This window comes from Melospiza georgiana, chromosome 8 (genome assembly GCF_028018845.1).
Source record: "Melospiza georgiana isolate bMelGeo1 chromosome 8, bMelGeo1.pri, whole genome shotgun sequence".
Lineage (NCBI taxonomy): Eukaryota > Metazoa > Chordata > Aves > Passeriformes > Passerellidae > Melospiza > Melospiza georgiana.
The window spans coordinates 5,974,645-5,998,108 of record NC_080437.1 but is presented as its reverse complement, the minus strand read 5'-3'; the positions used below and the strand labels follow the sequence as shown (position 1 = coordinate 5,998,108).

At 41.7% G+C, this 23,464-nt stretch overlaps 1 protein-coding gene across 2 annotated transcripts in view; it reads right to left on the bottom strand.

Annotated features, from left to right (window-relative positions):
• PRKG1 (protein kinase cGMP-dependent 1) overlaps positions 1–23,464 on the bottom strand; it is a 352,826-nt gene that overhangs the window by 126,335 nt on the left and 203,027 nt on the right. For both annotated transcript variants that reach the window (XM_058029350.1, XM_058029351.1), the window contains exon 4: positions 12,613–12,718. In XM_058029350.1, coding sequence (XP_057885333.1) covers positions 12,613–12,718 — 106 coding nt within the window. The remainder of the gene's footprint in view (positions 1–12,612; positions 12,719–23,464) is intronic.

Below are 23,464 nucleotides of genomic sequence, written 5' to 3'. Positions count from 1 at the left end.
ACCACCTCAACAGCAACAGAGGACAAGCTGGAGGAGCCAGCACCATCATTCATCCCCTAAAAACACATCCACCACGTCCTCACTGCTCTCATCCACCTGGTGCAACCTTCTGACACCACACAGAGATAACCCCAGGGAGATTAGGAGAGAGCAGATAACTAAAAACAGTGATAATTCAACCCTGAGAGAGAAACAACTCGGTAAGGAATGATCTGACACCCTCCCTTTGCTCCACCAGTAATTACAGAGGTTGTAGAGGCTTTTTCCAGGAAAGAACCGGCCACTCTGAGCAAAGAAATAGGAAAAGCTCCCTAAACCACCTTAGGAATCATTTAAAATACTCATTTAAGCCAAATTTCTTGCTTTACCTGCCAGATTAGCTATTGATGAGCTCACCAAGCTGCAGGCATGTCAAACAAATAATTGCAAGAAAGGCAACACACAGGATATAAATTGTATAGACACCAACTCACTGCATTAATCCCATATTTATACATCCTCCAGCCTCCAGTTCTGCAGAGATCCAACCTAAACACAACCTAAACACAGGAATTGTCCCATTTCCTCATGAATCATGGCTGTTATCTATGAATGGAAGGAAATATTGCCACAATATTTCCCTCACACCTCACATTGCACCCAAATAGCAAAGCAGGAGCTTTTCCTGAGCCAGGGCTTCACCTCCAGCAGCATCATTCTGTAATGTCAAGGCCAAAATTAGCTCCCAATTCCCAGCCAAGGAGCATCCAGGGCTGTCCTCATGCACATCCCAGAGGTCAGGGCAACACAGAGCTGGAGTTAATGAGCTTTTAGTTTGGAATTGTGCCCAGGTCTTTACTTAGTTTGGCCTTCAGAGTCTCACACACTTCACAGCGCAGATGTGCCCCTGAGTCCTGTGCTACAAAAAGGTGGATCCAAAGATTGTCCCCGTTTTTCCTCTGGATTTGTTTTTTTTGGGGTTTTTTTGGGTTTGTATATAGGACATGATTTGGCTGCACTCAGCAACTGCTTCACCCAGATCACTGACAAACATTAAAATCCCTCTGTCAGAAGGCTCTGGATGAACTCATTCATTTTACACTCCCTCTACAGGGGAAGTAATAATTCCCTTCATTTCAAAGCTCCTCAGAGCCAGCCTGTGCTAATTTGGTTTTGCCTGAACAAACAGAGGCTTGGCCACATCTCCATCCCCAGAGGATTCCAATTAGCACCAGCATCACACCAAGCTCATCCCAACACTCATCTCAAGGGCTCTGTGTTGGTTAAGAGTTAACTAAAGTGACAGCTCACCAGACTCCTGATGAAATTTTTGTTCTTATTGAAATGCCTTTTTTCATAACGCTTTGTCATAAGAAAATAAAAATTAAAAAATAAAATCTAAAAAAAGTTATGTCCCAGCCTTTTCCAGTAGGGAGAAAAATCCATTTAGATTAGGAAGAGATGAGGTAAAGTGACAGCATCAAATCTGCACTGGAGCTTTCTGATTTCCAGCCAATTACCACCAATCAGACCATGTGAAGGGCTAACACCTTGCCTTGGCTTTTGCCATGGTGTTTTTCACTGAGCCCATGACAGGAAAGTGGCCATGGCCAGGGAATTTCTCTTATCCTAGGGTCACTTATTTCTTAAAAGAAAGAAGAAAGCACTCAATTACTCTGTGGGCACAGTTCCACTTATCCTGAGTTTTCCCCTCTTCCCCAGCCATGGCAATTGAACTTCCACTCGTGTTTCAGGCCAGGGAATTCATTTCAGAGCTGTGTTTCTAAATCCCCCTTTCTAACAGAGCCCAAAGTGTGTCTTTATCCACCACCACATTACTGAACTCCTGGGAATTGGTGCCAAGTGAAAGCAGCCATGGCAGAGGCTCTTCTCAACAAGGCTGAAATCCTGGATGTGCAAAATGATGGGTCTTTGTACTAAAAACCTACTTCGGATACCCTAAAGAACTTCACAGCAAAATGCTGGGTCTTTGTACTAAAAACCCACTTAGGAAACCCTAAAGAACTTCACAGCAAAATGCTGGGTCTTTGTACTAAAAACCCACTTAGCAAACCCTAAAGAGCTTTACAGAAAATTGAAACTTCAAGGAATCCTTCATGAAAATAGGAGGAACTCCACGTTACCTACTAAGTATTGATGGACACTGCAATTCCTGCTGGGATCTGAGGTTTTCTCTACCTCCATTCCAGCCTGAGGCTTGGAGACTTTGGGAATGCTGTCATCAAGGGCAGGAATTCAGGGACCAGCTAGAAGGGACAGCTGAGGAACTCGTCAAACATTAAACATTCATTATGAGTCCTGTCAGCACTGTGAGGTCTTCAAGTGCATCCCTTGGAAGTTTAATTTTGGGTCCCTCATGACAAAGGGCTGTCAGGGAAGGGAGCAGAGCTGGGGAAGGGGCTGGAGCCCCAGGAGGGATATGGGGGACCCCAGAACTGGACAGAGCCCTCGAGGTGTGGCCTTGAGCAGTGTGAGAGGAGATGTGGAGCATCTGCCTCACATCAACCCCACCACCCTCTGTGTTTCCCTGGCACCAATTAAACATCAAAAGCATTAATTACCCTTCTCCAGGCCTGCCAGCCCTGCCAAATTCCACCCCATTTCATCATCCATCCATCATCCATGCCCAGAAAACAGTGTCCCCAGCCTGTCTGACCCCAAACCAACCCCACCCTCTGCTCTGCCCTCTTCCTCAGAGCCTCTTCATCCTGGGAGGAATCCAGCACCCAGAGAGATGGAATTGTTCATTTCTGAAGCAGCCTGTCGATGATTTATTCAGCCCCAAAGCTGCATTTTCCATCAAATTAATGCTCCTCCAGAAGGCTTTGCTTGGCATTGTGGATTTGCAGGCAGGCTCCATTTTTCATTAGGCTCCAAAGTCAGTTTAGACACAGAGTTTTCAAACATGAAGCCTGAGACATCCTCCTCGTAATTAGGCTGTGCTCAAACTTTTCCACCAGCTGTGCAGAAAAAGGCCCTTTTTTCCTTGACTTTCTCTCCCTAAGATTCCATAGATTTTAACATATTTTAGCCCAGTTTCCTTTGGAATTCTCTAACATATTACACCACAGACCTTCTAGCTGGTTTTCCACCATAAATCCAAGACAAGGAACACTTTTGCAAGGAGAAGAAATCCCACCACTCGTCAGTCTGACCCTGGCAGACTCAACATTCCCACCAGAGCACTTCTCCTCCCATGGACTTCCATGGCTAATCAGATGCAATCCAGGACACTGCAGGGAAATTAAGGCATTTCTTCTTAAAAGAGATAGAAAAACACAACAGAGAAGTTAAATTTCAGCCTATTTTAGCTGAGGAGAAGCTAAATTTCAGCCTATTTTAGGTGAAGAGAAGCTAAAACTTCAGCTAAAGAGAGTTTAGCTCTCTTTAGCTGAAGTTTATCTTCTCTTTAGAGAAGCTAAACTTCAGCTGAAGAGAAGCTAAACTTCAGCCTATTTTAGCCCAGTTTCCTTTGGAATTTTCTAACATATTATACCAGAGACCTTCTAGCTGGTTTTCCACCATAATCCCAGGACAAGGAACAGTTTTGCGAGGAGAAGAAACCCCATCAAACACCATCCAAAGGCATCTCTGACCCTGGCAGACCCAACATTCCCACAGGAGCATTTCTCCTCCCATGGACTTCCATGGCTAATCAGATGCAATCCAGGACACTGCAGGGAAATTCAGGCATTTCTTCTTAGAAGAGACGGAAAAACACGACAGAGAAGCTAAACTTCACCCTCTAACCTGTCAAGAAATGCTCAGGTTCCTCCCTCATTTGAAAAATACGATAAAGACAATAATCCTCTTATCACACAGGAGCTGATGTGGTTACAAGCCAGACAAAAGGAATAAGAGTTTGGAAGCCTCCAGCTGCATTTCTGCCCTTTATGAAGAGTTCCTTACTTGGCCTGATCAAAAAAGCAAAATATTTCCAAGCAGACTCCTGGCCCTGCTGAAATCCTTCTCCTCTGAGAAGAACAGACTGTCAGCTGCTTTGGGAGGGATCTATTTGTTATCTGAGCAGGAAAATGGACACAAGAATGGGCACTGTCTGGGTGGTAACAGGCTGGATAGGGGAATAAATGGCTCTTTATGAGAAGTGTCAGGCACGAGGATGAGCTCTGAAATATCTGTGATGATCAAATGGCTGCACACTGTCCAAGGGCTCCCAAAACACATCTGGAGGCCAGAGGAAGGGGAGTTTAATGGGTCAAGGGAAACTTCAAAAAGAAGGTTAAGGAACAGACCCAGATTACCAAATCATGTTGATCCTGCTTAAGGTGAGCATCATTTGCTGAGGGAGTCAGGTGCAATAAAAAACCTGTGCTTATGCTTTTGCCCTGATTTCCAATCCATTGATAGGTAATCCAATACTGATCACTGAGCAGGAGCTGAAGGTCCTTCAACTCTTCAGGCACCCTGGTGAAACCCTGAGGGACTTTGTGTGTGGAACAAAAGTGGAGCAAAACAATCTGGGGACATCTGCAGTCATATCAGAGAGGGACAGGGGTGAACATCAAACCACTTGATATTTTCCAACAGTTCAGGATTAGTTTATAAATTAGGTGGTAAGACCTGTTGTATTCCACCTCCAGATGTCTCATCCTTTACAATTCACCACAATTAATAATTTTAATACTTAAATACCAAGCATGGCTGTTCCTCTCTCCTCTGCCCCAGCAAGGGAGTGAACAACAGCCCTGAGCATTTCCTAGAGCTGATAGGTCACAGCTCCAGAGATTCTCAGAAAAATCAGCAAAATAAAACCCAAACAAGTCTTGCCCCACTATTTTGGGGCAATGAGGTCTCAGGTTTAGCTTTTATAATTTTCAGATTCTGTGCTGCTTTAGTCTGTGGGTCTGGGCTTCACATTGAGGGATGGTGAGAGCAGGGAGACAAAACAATTCCTTCTCTAGCTGGGGACCAAGGACAAATGATCCAAATCTCAGGCCCAAGAGCACAAAGAACGTGGGCTGGAGAGAGAAAAGAAAGAAGGATGGGACTCCATAACCTAAAGCTGTAATTGGACAATTAACTCCAATATGCAAATGGAGCAGAACTGATCAAAGTGACAGACTCCATGACTGGGTGCCCATTTTGTGCCCATTTTGGTTCACCCTGAGTGCAGCCCTGGCTGGGCTCTTGTGCTGCCCAAGGTGGATCCATGGAGGAGATCCTGATAATAAATCCCTGCTTTATTCTTTAACTTTGTCTGGCCTCTGCTCTCGCTCAGCCTTCTCAAAGCATCCCCTCCTGAAGGAAACCTCAAGGAAGCCATGCAGGGTGTAGCTGCAGATCCCCACTCAGACATGACACCACCTTTCAGAGCCCTGTGTCTCAAGTCACTCTAGAATGCGATCAAAATATTTAATAATTGCATCTCATTTAATTCTGGCAGCAAAAAGCCCCAATCTTTCACTCCAATCCCTCCCATCACTCCACTCTTCTCCACATTTTAGTAGGCAACACAAAACAATTCCCTTGCTATGCACAGCCATCAATATTTCAATCCCAAATGATCATTTGGAAAGGATGAGTGACTTCAAACAAACCCTAACACCTCAATAAATCTCCAGTAGTGCCTAATGTTCTGCACTGAACTGTGAAGAGCTGGAGCTGCAGAAAACACAATCTGAAGGATTTGAAGTCCTGTCACAGCCTGCTTTGCCCTGGAGCTCAAAATTCCTGGGCCACAAGTCAGGATTGGGCTTGACTTGATGCAAAATTCCTGACAAGAGGAGTTTTCTTTCCCTGAACAGGCAGGATGTGGGATGGAACCACCCCTGAAGGCTCTGAAGCACCACTGAGGGTTGGATTCTTGCATCAGGACAAAACTTCAGAACATTTGTTTTATCAATGATTTCACCCTGTTGATCCATCTGTACCTGAGATCCCACTCTGTGGGTGCTGAAAAGTAAAATGTATTCTCATTGTGGGCAAAATGAATAACTGATGGCAAAAAAAAAAAAACCAAAAAAGGCAGCACTCATCCTTAAAAAAAAAATAAAAATAAGGGATTTGGAAAACAAAAATACCAAGTAAAAATAAACACCATTATTTTTAAAAGATAAAAACCAGAGGAAAAAGTCCAAGATTTAATTCCTGGCATCATCTTTTCAAATTCTCAGTAGAAGCACAACAACAGAATAATCTATAAATAGAAGGCAGCAAGTTCAACCCAAACCAGGCCTTGTGCCTCTGGAGATCACAAGTGGGTCTCTGAGGGTGTTTTTTCCTCACTGACAGAATCAAAAAGGGGGAAAAGGACATTGTGGTTTTGTTCTCCTTGGAAATGTAAAGAGAGGATCTCACAGAGCACTGCAACCTTGTCAGTAAATTAGAGTTTATCTCATCAAGTAAACACTGAGGTGAATGAAAGGAAAAAATAAAAACAGAAAACCAAAAACTCCAATAGTGGAAGGTGTCCCTGCCCATGGCGGGGGGGGGATGTGTTGATCTTCAATGTCCCTTCCAACTCAACCCATTCTTTAATTCTATGAATTAGCAATATTAAAATGAGATATTGACTTATTGCAATGTGTATTAACCAACATTTCAAACCCAGCTGACACCAGAACTGAAGGAATTAACCCTCCCCTTTCATCATGCCCTGAATCAACAGGAACCTGACCCTTCTGCCTCCTTTTCCTTTCTCCTCCCTTTTCCCTGTGGTGCATTGCCTCCAATAAGGATTTATTAGTTTAAAATGTGAATTGTCAATATTTAACCTCTCTCAGTGAGCAGTACCTGCCCCAGCCCCCTCCTGCCCATTCCCAGCATTCACAAGGAGTTACAGAGACTAAACTGTGGCTATCAAAACAATTCAACACAAAAAGCATTTCAAGAAAAACCCGAGCCTGGCCTTCTCCAGAAGACAAGACAGACAATTTTTCCTGTTAAAGGGCAGCAGGAATGGACAGTTTGATCCCATGGAGCATCCTTTCAGTTCTGCTCCAGCGCCTGCCCGTGCACCGTGGAACAGCAAATCCAACTCCTCCCGCTCAGCTGCTTCCCTGGCCGTGCCCTCAATGTCCCCAGCACAGCCTGGATTTCAAACCACCTCTTAAAAACCAAACACACCAGCACAGGCAGACAAGAGGTGGGGCTGTTTCCAGAGCTGCTTTTCCATGCAGGGGATTGAAATCCCCCAAAGGCTGGGCTCACACTTTATGGATGACCCCAAGAGGTGCAAGGACGTCCTGAGAGCTCCTGTGGGCGTCCCCACCCTCTGCAACTTCTCACATCCAGCCTCCCTGGAATCCTTTCCCTGCCTGCCCAAGGAATTTTTTCCTTCCTGGGATTCAAGGCTGTCTGTGTAAGGAGATTTCCCCCCCCAGTATCCACCCCTAAAGCTCGACCCTGCCTCCAAAGTGACATCAAACATCCCTCACCCTCTCCTGACTGCTTCCAGGGCCTTGGAGGAACTGGAATTGACACCACAGACCAAAATCCACAGCCTCTTTTAACTGAAGGAAGCTTCTTTCATTTATGAAGCCTTTTTTGGGAAAGAAAAAAATTGCAATATTTACTCTTTCAAGGCATTCTGATCTTATTATGTTTAGCAGGAAATTCTTGCCACAGGTTGGTTTTCTCCCCCAACTTTTATTCCCTGGGCAAATTAATTTAACAAATAGTTGTTTCCTTAACTGCAATATTCTGATTTTATTTAAATGGAATGATTTTTAGGACTGGCTTGAGAAAGAAATCATTGTAAGCCTGGAACAGTGAATATTGCAGTGAGAAGTACAGAGGCATTTAGCACAGCTGTGACCTCACTGCACTTGCATAAGGACAAATATATTCAATTACACACAAAAAGCACAATTTGGGCTGAAAACTAGAGATTAATTCAACAAAATTCCCCAGTACCATCAGGAGTTACTAAACCCACAACACAAAATTACATTTCACTTTTCACTGCTGGTTGCTCTGTGATCTACCTTGACCTAACATTGATTTAGTCACATATTGAGCTACCAAAAATCTGAGTTTCCAAGGGAGCCACTGCTCTGATTCATCTTGCAAGTTGTCGTAAGTTGCAACACAAGATGTAACCAAAAGTATATATTCTATTACCAGGTGGGGGACTGTTCTTTATCTTTTCCATGACTCATCCTTCAAAACTCCAGGGGGATATCTTCTGTTCATGAGCCTGATGTTAAAACCAGGTGGAGCAGTTTTCTTCATCTCTCCCACAACCAATCCTCCCTCCAGGAGACCTCTGCTGTTCATGGGCCATTAATCATTAATTATCTCCTGTCCGTGGCCAGTGAGTGTCCCTGCAGGGCTGATCCAATCCCAGCATCCCATGGGGAGATGCTCCGCCCAGGGGAGGAGCCAAGCATTCCTACCTGGATCCAATCTGAGCTTTGGGACCCCCCAGCAGCCTTTGCCCCCTGCACTGCCAGAGGAGCAGCTTTCTGCTGCCCTGCATGGCCAGAGGGAGCCCAGGCCCATCTGCAGCAGCCCTGGAGCTGCAGAGGAAAACTCCCCCCGTGTGCAGGATCCCTGCTGCAGCAGAGCCACAGCTGGCACTGCAGGAGGGCTGAGCCCCCATGGGATGGGGCTGGGACAGCCCCTGGCACACAGCAGGCAGGGCATGGTCTGGCTCTGTTTATCTTTTTGTACTATTGCATCTGTATTTTAATTTTCCTAATAAAGAGCAGTTATTCCTACTCCCATATCTTTGTCTAAGAGCCCCTTAATTTCAAAATTATAATGATTGGGAGGGAGGGGGGTTTGCATTTTCCATTTCAAGGGAGGCTCCTGCCTTCCTCAGCAGACACCTGTCTTTCAAACCAAGATACGGGCATCCACAGGGATCAAAAACCAGCTGGCTTTTCCAGCTCCTCCTTAGAGCAGGTACAGCCATGGAATTAGGGCAGTGCTTTTGATTCCATCAAGGATCATCTGCTGATTTTGGGAAGGGGGGCATGGATTGGTTCCTCAGAAAAATTATATTCCTCAGAAAAAGGACATTCACTCGCTGCTTGCTCCAGAAGAGTTGCTATAGATCAGTCAGGGGAGTTATTCCAACTTTTCTTAGTGCACAACTCCTTGGAGCAAGGTGGGATTCAGCACTCCAGCCCAGGACAGGTTGGGAAGGCACTCCTGGATTTCTCAGCCAGGAAATGGATTTTCCTGGTTTTATGGTTTTCTCCTGGCTTTCAGAACAAAGGATTGACACCTAAGGGTGGCCCTAAGGAGCAGCAGCTGCCCTGTGCCAGTGGGATGTTCCTGCTGGGGAAAACTCCAACAAATCCACGATGCCATTGGGGTGATATTCCCAGAGAGCCCTGGAAATCCAGCAGTACTTATTTTCAGCAGGATAAATAAGATTAAAACAAAATAACCAAATGAACAGCCTCACTTCACCCCCAGAAGTTTAATTTCTGCTGTGCTTTGCTCCCATGTGAAAATCTGTTGTTGGAGAAGTGATAATTCTGTTATTGTGATAATGGCACAATTAGAGAGGGACTTTTTAGATTAATATCAGCAGGAAAAAATCCTCTCTGACCCCACTTACTTTTCTGTGGGCAGCCACCATTCAAACCTTTATGTTTTATTCAATTTATTTCTTAACAAGAGTTTTGGCATTCATGCATTAATACAAAAAAAGAAAAATATTCCCAAATCCCCCAAAAGCAAAGAATAAAGTCAACAATCAACAAGCTCCTTCTATTCAGGATTTATCCTGGTGTTCATTAGAAACATTTTGAAGGAAAGCGTCTTTAAAAATGAGCATTTAGTGTAGCAAATGAGATTTTAAAATGAACACTTAATGTAGCAAATAGGATCTAAAAATGAGTATTTCATGTTCCATATGGGATTGAAACTGAGCTTGAGACAGCTAAAGATGCCCAGAGCACAAGTGGAAGACCCAATGGGAAGTAACATTTTTTAAGGACCTTCTTACAGCTGCTCCAAATGGAAGAAATACTTTTCCTGAATTGGAACTGTAATATTTCATAAAATAAATATTTATTTCATTGCCTTAGGCCTTTCTAATGAGCCACAGGTTGTGTTCAAGCAGCACAGCCACGGAGTGAGGAAACACTCCTTGATTTCCTCCTCACATCATTTGCTTTAAAATTAAAGCTGGGCAGGCTCTGCAGGACCTGAATCCAAATTAATCTTGACAACCTTCTGGAAAATCTCTATTAAAGCTCAGAGCTTCAAAGCTTAATGTGAGCATGGCGCCTGCTCCAGCAGCTCCCACCCCAGAGCTGATCCCACACCCATTCCCAGGTTTGTTGAAAAGCTTTTTAATGCTGGCATGGATGGGATTTTAACCCCTAAACCACAGCAGCAGGTTCTGTTTCCTCTCCTGATCTGGGTTGTTGATAATTATGAGCAGAGATACCTGGAAAAAGCTCAGCCATGCTTTTCCACCTGTGGGACATCCCCATGGAGCTCCTGGCCTTCTCCAGGGAATCCCTCACCTCACCAAGTACCTGAGTTTCATTCTTTTCCCAGGAGTATTTCCATCCCAGTGGAATTCCAGCCCACGAGGAGAGGCTGGGATCAGCCAAGGATTGGCTTGGGCAGGACTCTGCTCCCAGATCAAATCCCACTTGCATTAATTCCCTGTTCTACGGCCACCCTCATCCCAGAGCATCAGTCCCATGGGATCACCTTCCTGGGTCCTCTGGAGATCACTGTGCTCACCCCCTGCTCCCAGGGAACAAGAGCAAGAGGAACAGCCTCAGCCTGGCCCAGGGGAGGTTTAGATGGGATTCTGGGGAAAATTCCTCCTGGAAAGGGGGGGTCACAGCTGCCCAGTCCCCATCACTGCAGGGATTTAAAGCCATGTGGATGTGGCACTTGGGGACATGGTCAGTGGTGGCCTTGGCAGTGCTGAAAGAATGGCTGGACTCAATAGTCATAGAGGGATTTTCCAACTTAAAAGATCCTATGAATCACGTAGATTTTTTATATGCATGTATATAAATAAATAAATAAATATATATATATACACACACATATATATACATATATATGTGTATTTTATATATATATATATGTATTATATACACATATATATGTATATATACACATATAATATATATGTGTATATATATTATATATATAGGAAATTATAATACATGGTATATAATATACATTTTAAATAATATCTAACTGTATAAACTAATAATTCTATTAATAATTTTACAATCTAATTATAAATTTATATAGTTTAATAATTATAGAATTGTAAAAATATAATTATCTAAAATTATGTAATTTAATAATTATGTAATTAAATAATTTTATTAATGATGGCATTATTAACATTTAATATTAATAATATTACTGTTGTTATCATCTCCCTGAGTCCCTTTCTTCTCCAATACTAACTGGGACAAGCCTGGTGTAGTAACAGCTTAGTAATGTCTGAGTAGCACTGGGATGGCCTCACATTAGCCTGGGCCTCCCCTTCCCTACAATTCCTGACATTTCCTTCCCTTTGGGATCATTCTGGTGACATGGAACACTGTCTTTCTGTAAGGAACTGTCTGTTTCTTACACTGTGGCACTGGATTTCATGAAATCATGGAATGGTTTGGGTGGGAAAGGACCTTAAGGCCCATCCAGTGCCACCCCCTGTAAAATACATGTAAAAAAATATATGGAAAAATATAGTAATTTTTCATAGAATCATGGGATGGTTTGGATTGGAAAGAACTTGAAATTGTTCACCCCCCTGCCATGGGCAGGGACACCTTCCACTGTCCCAGGCTGCTCCAGCCCCAAAGTCCAGCCTGGCCTTGGGCACTGCCAGGGATCCAGGGGCAGCCTCAGCTGCTCTGGGCACTCTGTGCCAGGGCCTGCCCACCCTGCCAGGGAACAATTCCTAATTCCCAATATCCCATCTAAATTTCCATTCTGTCATTTTGAAGCCATTCCCTGTGTCCTGTCCCTCCATCCCTTGTCCCCAGTCCCTCTCCAGCTCTCCTGGAGCCCCTTTAGGCTCTGAGCTCTCCCTGGAGCCTTCTCCTCTCCTGGTGAACACCCCCAGCTCACCAAATAATCAGGATTATTCATTATTGATCCTATCCAGCTTAAATCTCTGAAGGAACCTTTGGGAAAATCAAGTTGAATGAGTGATAAATTTGTTTTTCTGTCTTTATGTTTATGTTACTCATCCAACCTGCATTTTACAGCAACCTAAAGCTCTGCTTTCCTAAAAGCTCCCATTTTACTTCCAGAAGCACAAGAACACACCCCCAGTGGATCTGAACCAGCTTAAACCCCAGATTTTTCCCTTGAAAGGGTGTTTTTTGTAAAAATGTGTCTTTTCTGACACACTTTGAATGACTCATATGAAAGCTTGTCTCTCACCCCTCAGCTCTGGGACTCTTTGCCAATGAATAACTCACAACAGGAATGAAACTCCCCCACAGCAAAGCTCCCCCTCCTTTCAGGAGGATGGGCAAACAGCAAATAAAAATCATCAGAATAATAATAACAATAATCATCATCATTAAAACCAAAAGAGATGAGAAGGAAAGAAATCAAATACTTCATTCACAAGAAAAAGAAAAAAAAAGGCAAGAGAGGACGGCAATTTCATGGGATTTTTGGATAAATAAACAAGTGCCATACCTTTTCAAAAATTCCATATACTCAGTATGCTTGATGAGGCCAGTCCTCATCATTATTGTTTGAAAACATTGCCGATCAATAGCCCAAAGTTTCACATTTACGAGAGCTGGAAAAAAAACAAGACAAGGGGAAAACGTGATTAGCAAAAAAATGTCCAAATTCCTGTTGTGAACTGCAGAGGTAAACGATGTCATTGGGAATGGGGAGCACTGCAAACCAGGAAATTCAGGTGCTGGACATGAAGCATGCACTGAGAGGATTGGGAAGGTTCTGATGAATATGGGGTTTTGGGAAGATGGCCTGGAAGCAGCTGTGAGAGGAGGAGAAATCTAGGGAGGCCAAAGGTGAGCAAGGATTTGGGGTCAGTTCATCACACCCTGAGTGATTTTGGGACACTTTTAGTGCATTATCCAGCAAAATCCATTGAGGTTTCGTCCTGCTCCCAAGGAAACTTCCAGACGCAAGCCCTGATTATGAACCAGCCTGATAATGAAACACCTCCCAGCTGGGGAGGTTTTGAGCCATTCTTTTCCAATTTTACTTTTCGGATCCCTGCTGAATTCCAAGATTTCTGAGTCACTCACCAAACACCACATCCTATTCTTCCGAAGGCAAAATTCCATGGTTAAAAAAAAGGGAAAACCAGTGCACAGAGAGCAGAACCCCAAAAGGCCGAGTTTTCTTTTCAGCTGTGGCTTAGAATTTGCATTAGCCATAAATGCTTGAGTATATACAGTTTATAATAGGGCTTCTCCTTAGAGAAACAATTTGATTAAAACTATTCCCAAGACCTCTGCACTTGTATTAATTTCTTTTTATTCTTTCAGACAGTGAATGCAAAAAATTCCATCCCCATGCCCCCATTTAACTGCAGGAAACAGCACAAAGCAGAGAGACTTTCAGCAAAATATTTACAAATACTCTCACTGATAAAATCCATTAAATGAATGGGCTTTGATTTGCTGCTCCTTCAGCTCCCAAACCTCCCCCTTAATCAGTTTTTATCCCTAACTGCATTTGCAAGATAGAAAAACCTTCAAAGTGCAAACTCAAAGATTTCTTCTTGACTTGCGCGGCAGAACTGCCCTTAAAGCTTCTTCTGCTTTTCAACACTGAACCTTCTCTTGGAGAAGAATTTTTAGTTTTATAATCAAAGAAACAATTCCAGGGCTGGGCACTGCAAAGCTCCCTGGGCAGCCTCTGCCGAGGCCTGAGCACCCTTTGCATGCAGAAATTCCTGCTGTGTCCCTGTTCCCTGGCAGCACAGCCCAACATCCCCTGTCAGGAATTGTGGAGAGGTGCTACTCTCTCATTTTACAGCCATATTATTATATCCTATATATTTTAATAAAATCCTATATATTTAGGATATTCTACCTATAGGAGATGTATGTTATATATATTTATTTACATATATTTATATAAAATATATTAAAATTATATCTATATTATATATAATATATATTAATTATATATACATATAGGATATGTATGTTATATAAAAAATATATATTGTGTATAAATTATAAATATTAATCTAATATCATAAATATAATAATATTATATGAATATAAGTAATGAATAATATAATTTATAATATTAAGTTATTAATATACTATATATTTTATCTATAATATGCACATACATATACATATATATAAAATATGTAATGTATATATAATGTATAATAAAATATATAATATAATAATAAATGTAATAATAAATATAATAATAAAACAGAATAATGAAAAATATATAATGTATAAAAATAAATTAAAATATATATGTCAATAAATAATATATAATATATAATATGATATATAAATAATATATTATATGTAAATAAAAATATATAATGTGTATATAACATATATATATAATGTATATATATTATGTATATATATATATATATATATGCATATGTACATGTACACACACAACCTCTATGTTATATCCTACATATTTTAATAAATTCACACACTAGCCCCTTACAAGGTCCATGCAGCCCAGGAAGTTGCTGAAGTGCAGACAATGCACTTGTGTATTAATTAAACCATATATATTTATAATATTATATAATATTTAATATTTATATATTATATAAATATTAATATAGTATAATATAATTAATATAATAATGTATAATATTGATACACCATAATATAATATAATTTATAATATTAAAATATGAATATATTATATAGATTATATACAAATAATATATATAATATATTTTTATCTATAATATGTGTGTATATATATATATGTATATGTACACACACAACCTCTATGTTATATCCTCCATATTTTAATAAATTCACATACCAGCCCCCCACAAGGTCCATGCAGCCCAGGAAGTTGCTGAAGTGCAGACAATGCACTTGTGTATTAATTAAGCCATATATATTTATAATATTATATAGTACATAATATTTATATATTATATAAATATTAATATAATATAATATAATCAATATAATAAAGTATAATATTGATACACCATAATATAATATAATTTATAATATTAAATTATGAATATATTATATAAATTATATACAAATAATATATATAATATATTTTTATCTATAATATGTGTGTATATATATATATGTATATGTACACACACAACCTCTATGTTATATCCTCCATATTTTAATAAATTCACATACCAGCCCCCCACAAGGTCCATGCAGCCCAGGAAGTTGCTGAAGTGCAGACAATGCACTTGTGTATTAATTAAGCCATATATATTTATAATATTATATAGTACATAATATTTATATATTATATAAATATTAATATAATATAATATAATCAATATAATAAAGTATAATATTGATACACCATAATATAATATAATTTATAATATTAAATTATGAATATATTATATAAATTATATACAAATAATATATATAATATATTTTTATCTATAATATGTGTGTGTATATATATATGTATATGTACACACACAACCTCTATGTTATATCCTCCATATTTTAATAAATTCACATACCAGCCCCCCACAAGGTCCATGCAGCCCAGGAAGTTGCTGAAGTGCAGACAATGCACTTGTGTATTAATTAAACCACTAATCACACCTTATATTCTCATTTCTCTTGTCTTAATGACAAACAGCTGCTTTTCTAAAGGCTAATCAGGGTAGAGATTTAAATGTCAGCAGGACCCTTATAATCAGCATGAGCAGCATCTCCTGTTGTGCTGGAACCCCCCGTCAGGCTGAAGAAACAGGAGGAATTATGTGGGATTTGATGCCTTTAAAGATTTCAAAGCTATCTATTTAGGAGTGCCCTGAGATGAAAAATATATCTTTGGGATGTGTCCCACAAATTCAACATCCACTGGGAATTAGAACAGACACAGAGATTTCCTTGCCCATCCCTCTCCACAGAGCCTATGCTGGAAGTAAAATATAAAATATCCCATTCCCTGACTGCAGGAGGCACAGCCAGAAAGGAAAATGAGAAACAAAATGATGGAAGAAAATGTGTCTGCAACAGGAGTTTCCCTTCTCAATAATCTGAAACATCATCCTGCAATCAGAGCTGTGATGCTACAATTTAAGTTTATTGCCTCTTTTACAATTTTTTTCCCAGCAAAATGCCATAGCTGGGGCTCTGATCTTTGGACACACAACAAAATCACTGCTCATCCTAAAACCCCCAGGAGTTTGGGCGGGCAGGGATGCCCAAACCTGTGATTTCTATGGGGATGCAGCTGTAGGAGCTCTCCAGGTGAAGGGATCGGGCACTGCAGAATATTTGAATTACACATTGAAGCTACAGATTGATGGGAATTTCTTCATTTGGCTTCATTTCTTCTCATGGACACAGTGGCTGAAGATCATCAGCTCCTTTTTCCTTTCCTCACATGCAAAGGCAGTGAAATGAGGGGGAGAATGCAAAGTTTTAAGTTAAATATTTACAGAAGAGCAAGAGATTGATGGTATTTTCTGATTTCTGACAGATTTCTGCTGTGGTTCAAGGGCTGAAGACAAAGGAAATGCTGCTGGAGAAACAGAGAAGAGCTGAGGTAAAAGTGTCAGGATTTCCTGGTTGAGAACTGGATGGAAGTGGAGATGTTTTCATTAACGTTTAAATTGAAATGCTTGTAATGGTCGAGCCCTAATTTGTGATTGAAGCTGACTGAAATTATCTAAATCAATGATTTCAGTAAATGAATCAAACCCTTCTCTCCATCAACACGTCTGATTAAAGCAAATTTAAAAACTCAATAACCAGTTTTGAACTTCTTTTCCAAAAAGAGCTATTTCCACACTTTTCTTCCTATTTACTTACCTGGGAACATATGAAAATATATCCCAGTTGAAAGGGGGGAACAGAGGGAGGCAGAGTTCAGCCCAAATCCTGGGATATGTCCCAGCCTGTTCACTCATGTCCAGAGCCTTTCCTTCTCCAGGTTGAACAGCCCTAAATCTCTAAATAACAGGGATTATTCATTATTGAACCTCTCCAAGCCTTAATTCTCTTTATTTTCAACATTTCCATCACACCCCCAGCCTGCCAAAGGACAAAATTTGGGCTGGTTTGCTTCATTTCTTCTCATGGACCCAGTGGCTGAAGATCATCAGCTCCTTCTTCACATGCAAAGGCAGTGAAATAAGGGGGGAAATGCAAAGTTTTAAATTAAATATTTACAGAAGAGCAACCTAAACACTGTTGATGTTATTTAATCTGGTATATTTAATATTAGATAGGCGGGGAAGTCCTGAATATTAAAAAATCCTTGAAATCAGAGCAGCCAGCAGGGGCATTATTTCCCAAATGAAATGCAATATTCACATGGCCCTGCATTCTTTAAGCATCTTCCCAAGGTTTTTATGTGCTCATTGAAGCCTTCCCAAGTTTTTTCAAGGATCATCAGGTGAATCATCCCCAGCCCAAGTGCTGCTGGCAGCGTCACCAGACCTGAAAATTATTATTCCTTTGCACCCCAAGCTGGAATTCATCAGCTCACTTTGCCTTTTGGGCTCTTTTGTCCCAAAAATTGTTTGTTTATCTCCCCTCAGGCAAAGGAACTGCCACAACTTTGTGTCCTCAGGGCTTTTTTTGGCAGACAGAACATCAAATTTCCACTCCTATTTAACCCTCCTCTCACCTGGGCTAAGTTTTGCAGGGAATATTGTGGAAATTAGGGAAACACAGCCATTTCCAGCTGTTTCTGATGCCTCTTTTTTTCAGGTATGAAATGATGATAAAAGCACATTTAACTGAACAGGAGGAATGGAATTAATTTATCCCACCAAACACTCTGGGAATAATGAGGGAGGCTCCAGAATACAGCATGGAGTGATGCAGAGGATGCATCCAAGGGCTGGAGCAGGAATAAATTCCTTTATTCCCACATGTTTCTGTCCCAAATTTCTAACAGCACTGGCACAAGGATGGCTCCATCCTGACATCCCATTTTCCAGGAGTTCCTTTCCCATTATTCCCCCAGAAGGTTGTGGTAGTAGGGAAGGAGTCATTTAAATTAGGCTGAGGATAAATGTAAAATATAAAATAAAACCTGCCACTGCCAAGGGGTGGGGTTAGATGGGATTTTGGGAAGGAATTGCTCCCTGGAATGGATTTCCCAGAGAAGCTGTGGCTGCCCCTGGATCCCTGGAAGTGTCCAAGGTCCCATGCCTGGAGTGTTTGGACTGCTGTTCAATCCCTGGTCTCAGAGGTGCCAAATGATAAATGCAGGTTTTGTCAGGAGGAAAGGAAGTAGGAAGGATGTGGGAGCTCTGCTTTCCCTCCAGTCATCTCCAGGAAGCCCAAAAATTCCAAGGAAGTGTGTAAGGTTTGCTTAGGAACAACACCTGCCTGGAGAAGATCAGAGAAGACCAAGGAAAGGAGCAGAGAGAGAAATTATTACCAAAACTACCTGGAGTATTACATATAAATATAAATGAAATAGATTATTTTAAAAAATAGAGCTTTCCCTCCAGTCAGCTCCAGGAAGACCAAAATTCCAAGGAAATATGTAAGGTTTGCTTAAGAACAACACCTGCCTAGAGAAGATCAGAGAAGACCAAGAAAAGAAGCAGAGAGAGGAATTGTTATTACCAAAACCATCTGGAGTATTACATATAAATATAAATTAACTAGAGTATTTAAAAAATAGAGCTTTTACTCCAGTTAGCTCCAGGAAGGCCAAAATTCCAAGGAAAATTCCAAGGAAATGTGTAAGGTTTGCTTAGGAACACCTGCCTGGAGAAAATCAGAGAAGACCAAGGAAAGAGGTGGAGGGAAATTGTAATTACCAAACTCTGCTCTTGAACAAAACCACCTGGAGTATTACATATAAATTAAATAGAGTATTAAAAAAGCACCTGAAACTGTTGAATTTAACAGTATTAAACAGATCTGACAACATCTATCAGCCACAATCAGCTGGAGCAGGTGCTGTGGAGGATCCTAGGATTTCTCTTGGAGTAATCCAACCTTCTGTCCCAACATGCCACAGAAAACTCCCATGAATTATTCAGGAATAACCTCACCCTGTGTGATTTGATCAGCTGAAGGCCCTGATGTTTCCCTGGTGTTTGTCTTTCTCTAATGTCATTCCCAATCTTTGCTGTCTCCCTGAAATCTCTCCATCCTCTCCTGCAGCCTCCAAACTCCTTAATGAGAAGTGCTGGCAGGGATTAATTAAGGAAGTGTTCAATTACATCAGGTATTTTTCCTTGGAATTTCAAACCACTTGTACTACAACCCCTGCTAATTACCCATCCTGGTTTGCTCTTTTCAAGCTCTTATTTTACATAACCTTTCCCTGTCACCTCTTATTCCTCCCAGCTCTGCTCCTCTCACATTCTTACAACACAGAGGTTTGCCCGGGTTTTTAATTAACCCTTGTACAAGCTCCCAAACTACTTCAGAAATCTTCTTCAGTCCTGCACACTGAAAGCTGAAATAATTCAGGGAGAACAAGCTGGAGGCCACAAGAAATACTCCCAAATCCTATTTGGAGTGTGATGGGTGTGAGGGGAGATTAATGGAAAGCCCAAAAGGATCTCAGGCAGGTCAGAAGTCTCAAATTAAAGAACTCATTTAGTTCACTGACTGTGAGAATGGGGTGAGGGAAAATGTCTCAAGTTATTTGGGGAAGGAAAAGGGGAAAACAACACAAATCTCTCCTGGAAGGTGGAGATTCAGCCTGGGACAAATTGGCTCACTGACATGCCAGGAAAGGGGAATGAGAAAAGCAATAAATTCACATTTAAAAGAGATCACAAATCAGTTCTAGCTCCTTGCCTACAGGAGCTCCAATCCCAAGGAAAATTAATATTCCCAATTAAAGAAAGGATCTTAACACAGCCCTGAGTTGGAAGGGATAGTGTTGATGAATGGAGAAGTTGATGTGGGGGGACCATTAAAAAAGGGAACAGGAAGAACAGCACTAAAAGGACAACTAAAAAGTGTCCTTTTAGCCTCTATAACCCTTAGGCTTTGGATGGGACAAAATTAAAATATGCTCTGAAGTGATGGTCCCTAAAATCCCAAAATAGCCAAACTGCAGCTGTCTGGATGTAAAACAATGTGAAAGATCTCTTTTTACAGGATGTTAGGAGCAAAATTATTCTGCTGAGCAACAGGACACGCAGAGAAATGAAGGAGTTTTGGAATAAATAATTAAAATAAAGCAGTGGAATGAATTATTCTGCAGTTGTAAAACTGGTGAAACTGAACCCCACAATCCCCTCCACAGAAATGACAGGAAGAAAATGGAAATAATCACAACACTGAGATACTTGTACATCCCAGGGACAATTTCTTGTCCCTTGTCTAAGAGGCTCCAGGGCTGTGGCTCCCTTTCTCCAGCTGGGATTTCATTTTATCAGGAAAAAGACATTGAGGAAAAGGGATGGAGGGAAAAACCACACATCCTTCAGGGAAAAACCACACACCCTTCTGAGGCTGCAGGGAAAATAATCTAACATGAAAGCCATGGCATGTTCCTGACCTTCTATTTTCTCTCCAGCCCTGAAATGTTGTTGTATAAATCAGATCTTCTCTAAATTTAAATCAAAACTCACTCAAGTTTCTAAGATGTACTCACATAAACCAGATTTAGATGAGATATGAGGGAGAAGTCCTTCCCTGGCAGGGTGGGCAGGCCCTGGCACAGGGTGCCCAGAGCAGCTGTGGCTGCCCCTGGATCCCTGGCAGTGCCCAAGGTTGGACATTTGGAACAGCCTGGGACAGTGGAAGGTGTCCCTGACCATGTCAGGTGGAACAGGATGGGATTTGAGCTCCCAACCCAAACCAGTCTGGAATAAACTTTCACCCAGCACAATTTCAGCAGCAGGAATGAGGATTTTGTCTCCTTGCCCCACACTCAGCTGCAAATTTCCTGCAAAACGTTGACCGTATCAACCTGCAATTGAACACCAAACAGAATTAATCCATTGTTCCCATCTGCAAACAAAGCTAAACTTCCAGCTTTGAGCTGCAATCCCAATATTTTGAGGAACACAGAGCAGTTAAACAGGAGCTTGGCAACACACTGGTGTCGCAGACATCTTTTATGAAAAATCCTTTCTTTAGGATTTTTCCTCCTGAGAAGCTGGAAGCCTCAGGAACAAAATGTAAACATTGATTATCTGCTGCTGTGGAATGCAACAGGTGAATCTTTGATTGGCCCATGTTGGATGTTTGTAATTAATGGCCAATCACAGTCACCTGGCTCGGACAGACAGCCCTAGCCACAAACCTTTGTTATCATTCTTTGCTATTCTATTCTTAGCCAGCCTTCTGATGAAATCCTTTCTTCTATTGTTTTAGTATAGTTTTAATGTCATATATATCATAAAATAATACATCAAGCCTTCTGAAACATGGAGTCAGATCCTAATCTCTTCCTCAATCCCCTGTGAACACGGTCACACACTGAGAACATTAGGCAGCTCAAAACCCCAACAACACAAAATCTTCTCTTGGTGTGATTAAAAAGAGCTACTTAGCTAAATGAACTTTGCAGTAATTCCTTGTGTTTCAATGCTTTATTTCCCAAGAGCAGCATTTCCTACACAATGATTAAATAACCCCTGCTTAGATTTTTCTCTCCTGAGCATTCCCTGTTTTCCACACCGGATAGAAACCTGTCCCATCCTGTAAAATCCCTGGGCTGTTATCCCTGGCTTGTAAAGGTTTTGCTGTGCTTAAATAGCACAAAATGGGCTGCATTAATTCACTGCCCAGGGTTTGTGTGTGCCCTGGGGAAAAACTGGCGTTTTAGGGACTTCCTCTATCAAACAAATCCCAAACCCAAGGAGATCTGGGATAACAGGATCATCACAGATTCCCAGACTGGTTTGGGTTGGAAGGATCTTAAATTCCATCCAGCCCCAGGGCAGGGACACCTTCCACTATCCCAGGCTGCTCCAAGCCCTGTCCAAGCTGGCCTTGGACACTTCCAGCTTAGAGATCTTTTCCAACCCGATGGATTCTCCAATTCTAACTCAATTCTGCTCCTGTGCAGCCTCAATATCGTGTCAGGTTTGATATCCAGTTGTGTTTTAGCCTACTGGCTTTTTATTCCCAGCTCTGCACCTATCTCTTCCTGAAATTAGCTGATCCCTGGGATTTTCTTTGCTCCTGCACTTGGAGAGCTGTGGATCACCACAACCTGCACAAAGAGCAGCAGCAGCAGGTTCTGAGGAGCAGGGAAAGGGGGGAAAAAAGGCAATTCTGAAATACCACTGTTCAGACATCCCAAGGTGGCACTACTGTCACTTCAGAGCCTTTTTGGGAAGGCCAGAAGTCAACATGGGGAAGCTTTCTAGGGTGGCAGGAGCAGGTCTGGATCCAGCAGCACTTGGATCACACGTGGTGGGAGCTCTGGGAGGTGTTTCTCCACCAAAACTAAAGGGTGGCAAAATCCTTCCTGTGGCAAAGCAACACATGGAGAGTGGGGGACAAGGAGAGCACTCCCATCAACACCTGTCTGCTGCTCCAACTGCAACTGGGAGGCAGATGGAATCCTAAAATCATAGAATCAGGCATCACTAAGGCTGGAGAAGACCTCAGGAACCAACCAAGAACCCAGATCCCCCACTAAACCACTAAAGCGAGCCAATGGCAGTGCAAAAAGCACAAAGCTTGCTGGAATCCAGCTGAAATCCAGCTGTTTATGGGCAAAAAGAGCAAAACAAAAAAAAAAATCAAGAATTTCTCTGCAGAGAGAAAAAAGGATATAAAGAAATCAGGGCAACTTTTGTTGCAGGAGGTTTCAGTCATGCACGACTCCCAGGGCTGGGAAAAGAGCCCCAGGGTGCACAGAAAGAATTGGAAATTCCTCTTTTTGCCTGATTTGTTTCCTCTGGGAGATGAATTTCCCCCAAATGCTGGGCTGGGCTCACTCCCTGTGCCACAGCAGCACAGGGAGGTTCCCACCTTTATTTCTACATCACATCCACCAGAGATTCAGGAGCACTTGGACAATGCTCCCAGACACTGGATAGGATTTTTGGGGTGTCTGAGCAGGGCCAGGAGCTGGGCTGGATGATCCCTGTGGGTCCTTCCCACTCATACATGCAGATCCCACCTGCAAGAGAGGTCCCCAATTCTTCCTTCAGAGGTCACACACCAACTTTGGGAAAAAACCCCGAGCCCCCAAAGGTTGCTCCTCAAACCACCACCATGAGCAGTGCAGGTGAGGCTGGATTTCCCTGGCTGGCAGAGTGGTTAATGGGATTCATGAGGAGCTGCTTTTCCAAACCATTAAATCCATAATACCAACAAGAAATAACACTGTGTATTCCATCAGGGAAACTTGTGGGGTTTCAATAAACGCTGCCAGGGACAGCTGGAATAGAAACATTCCC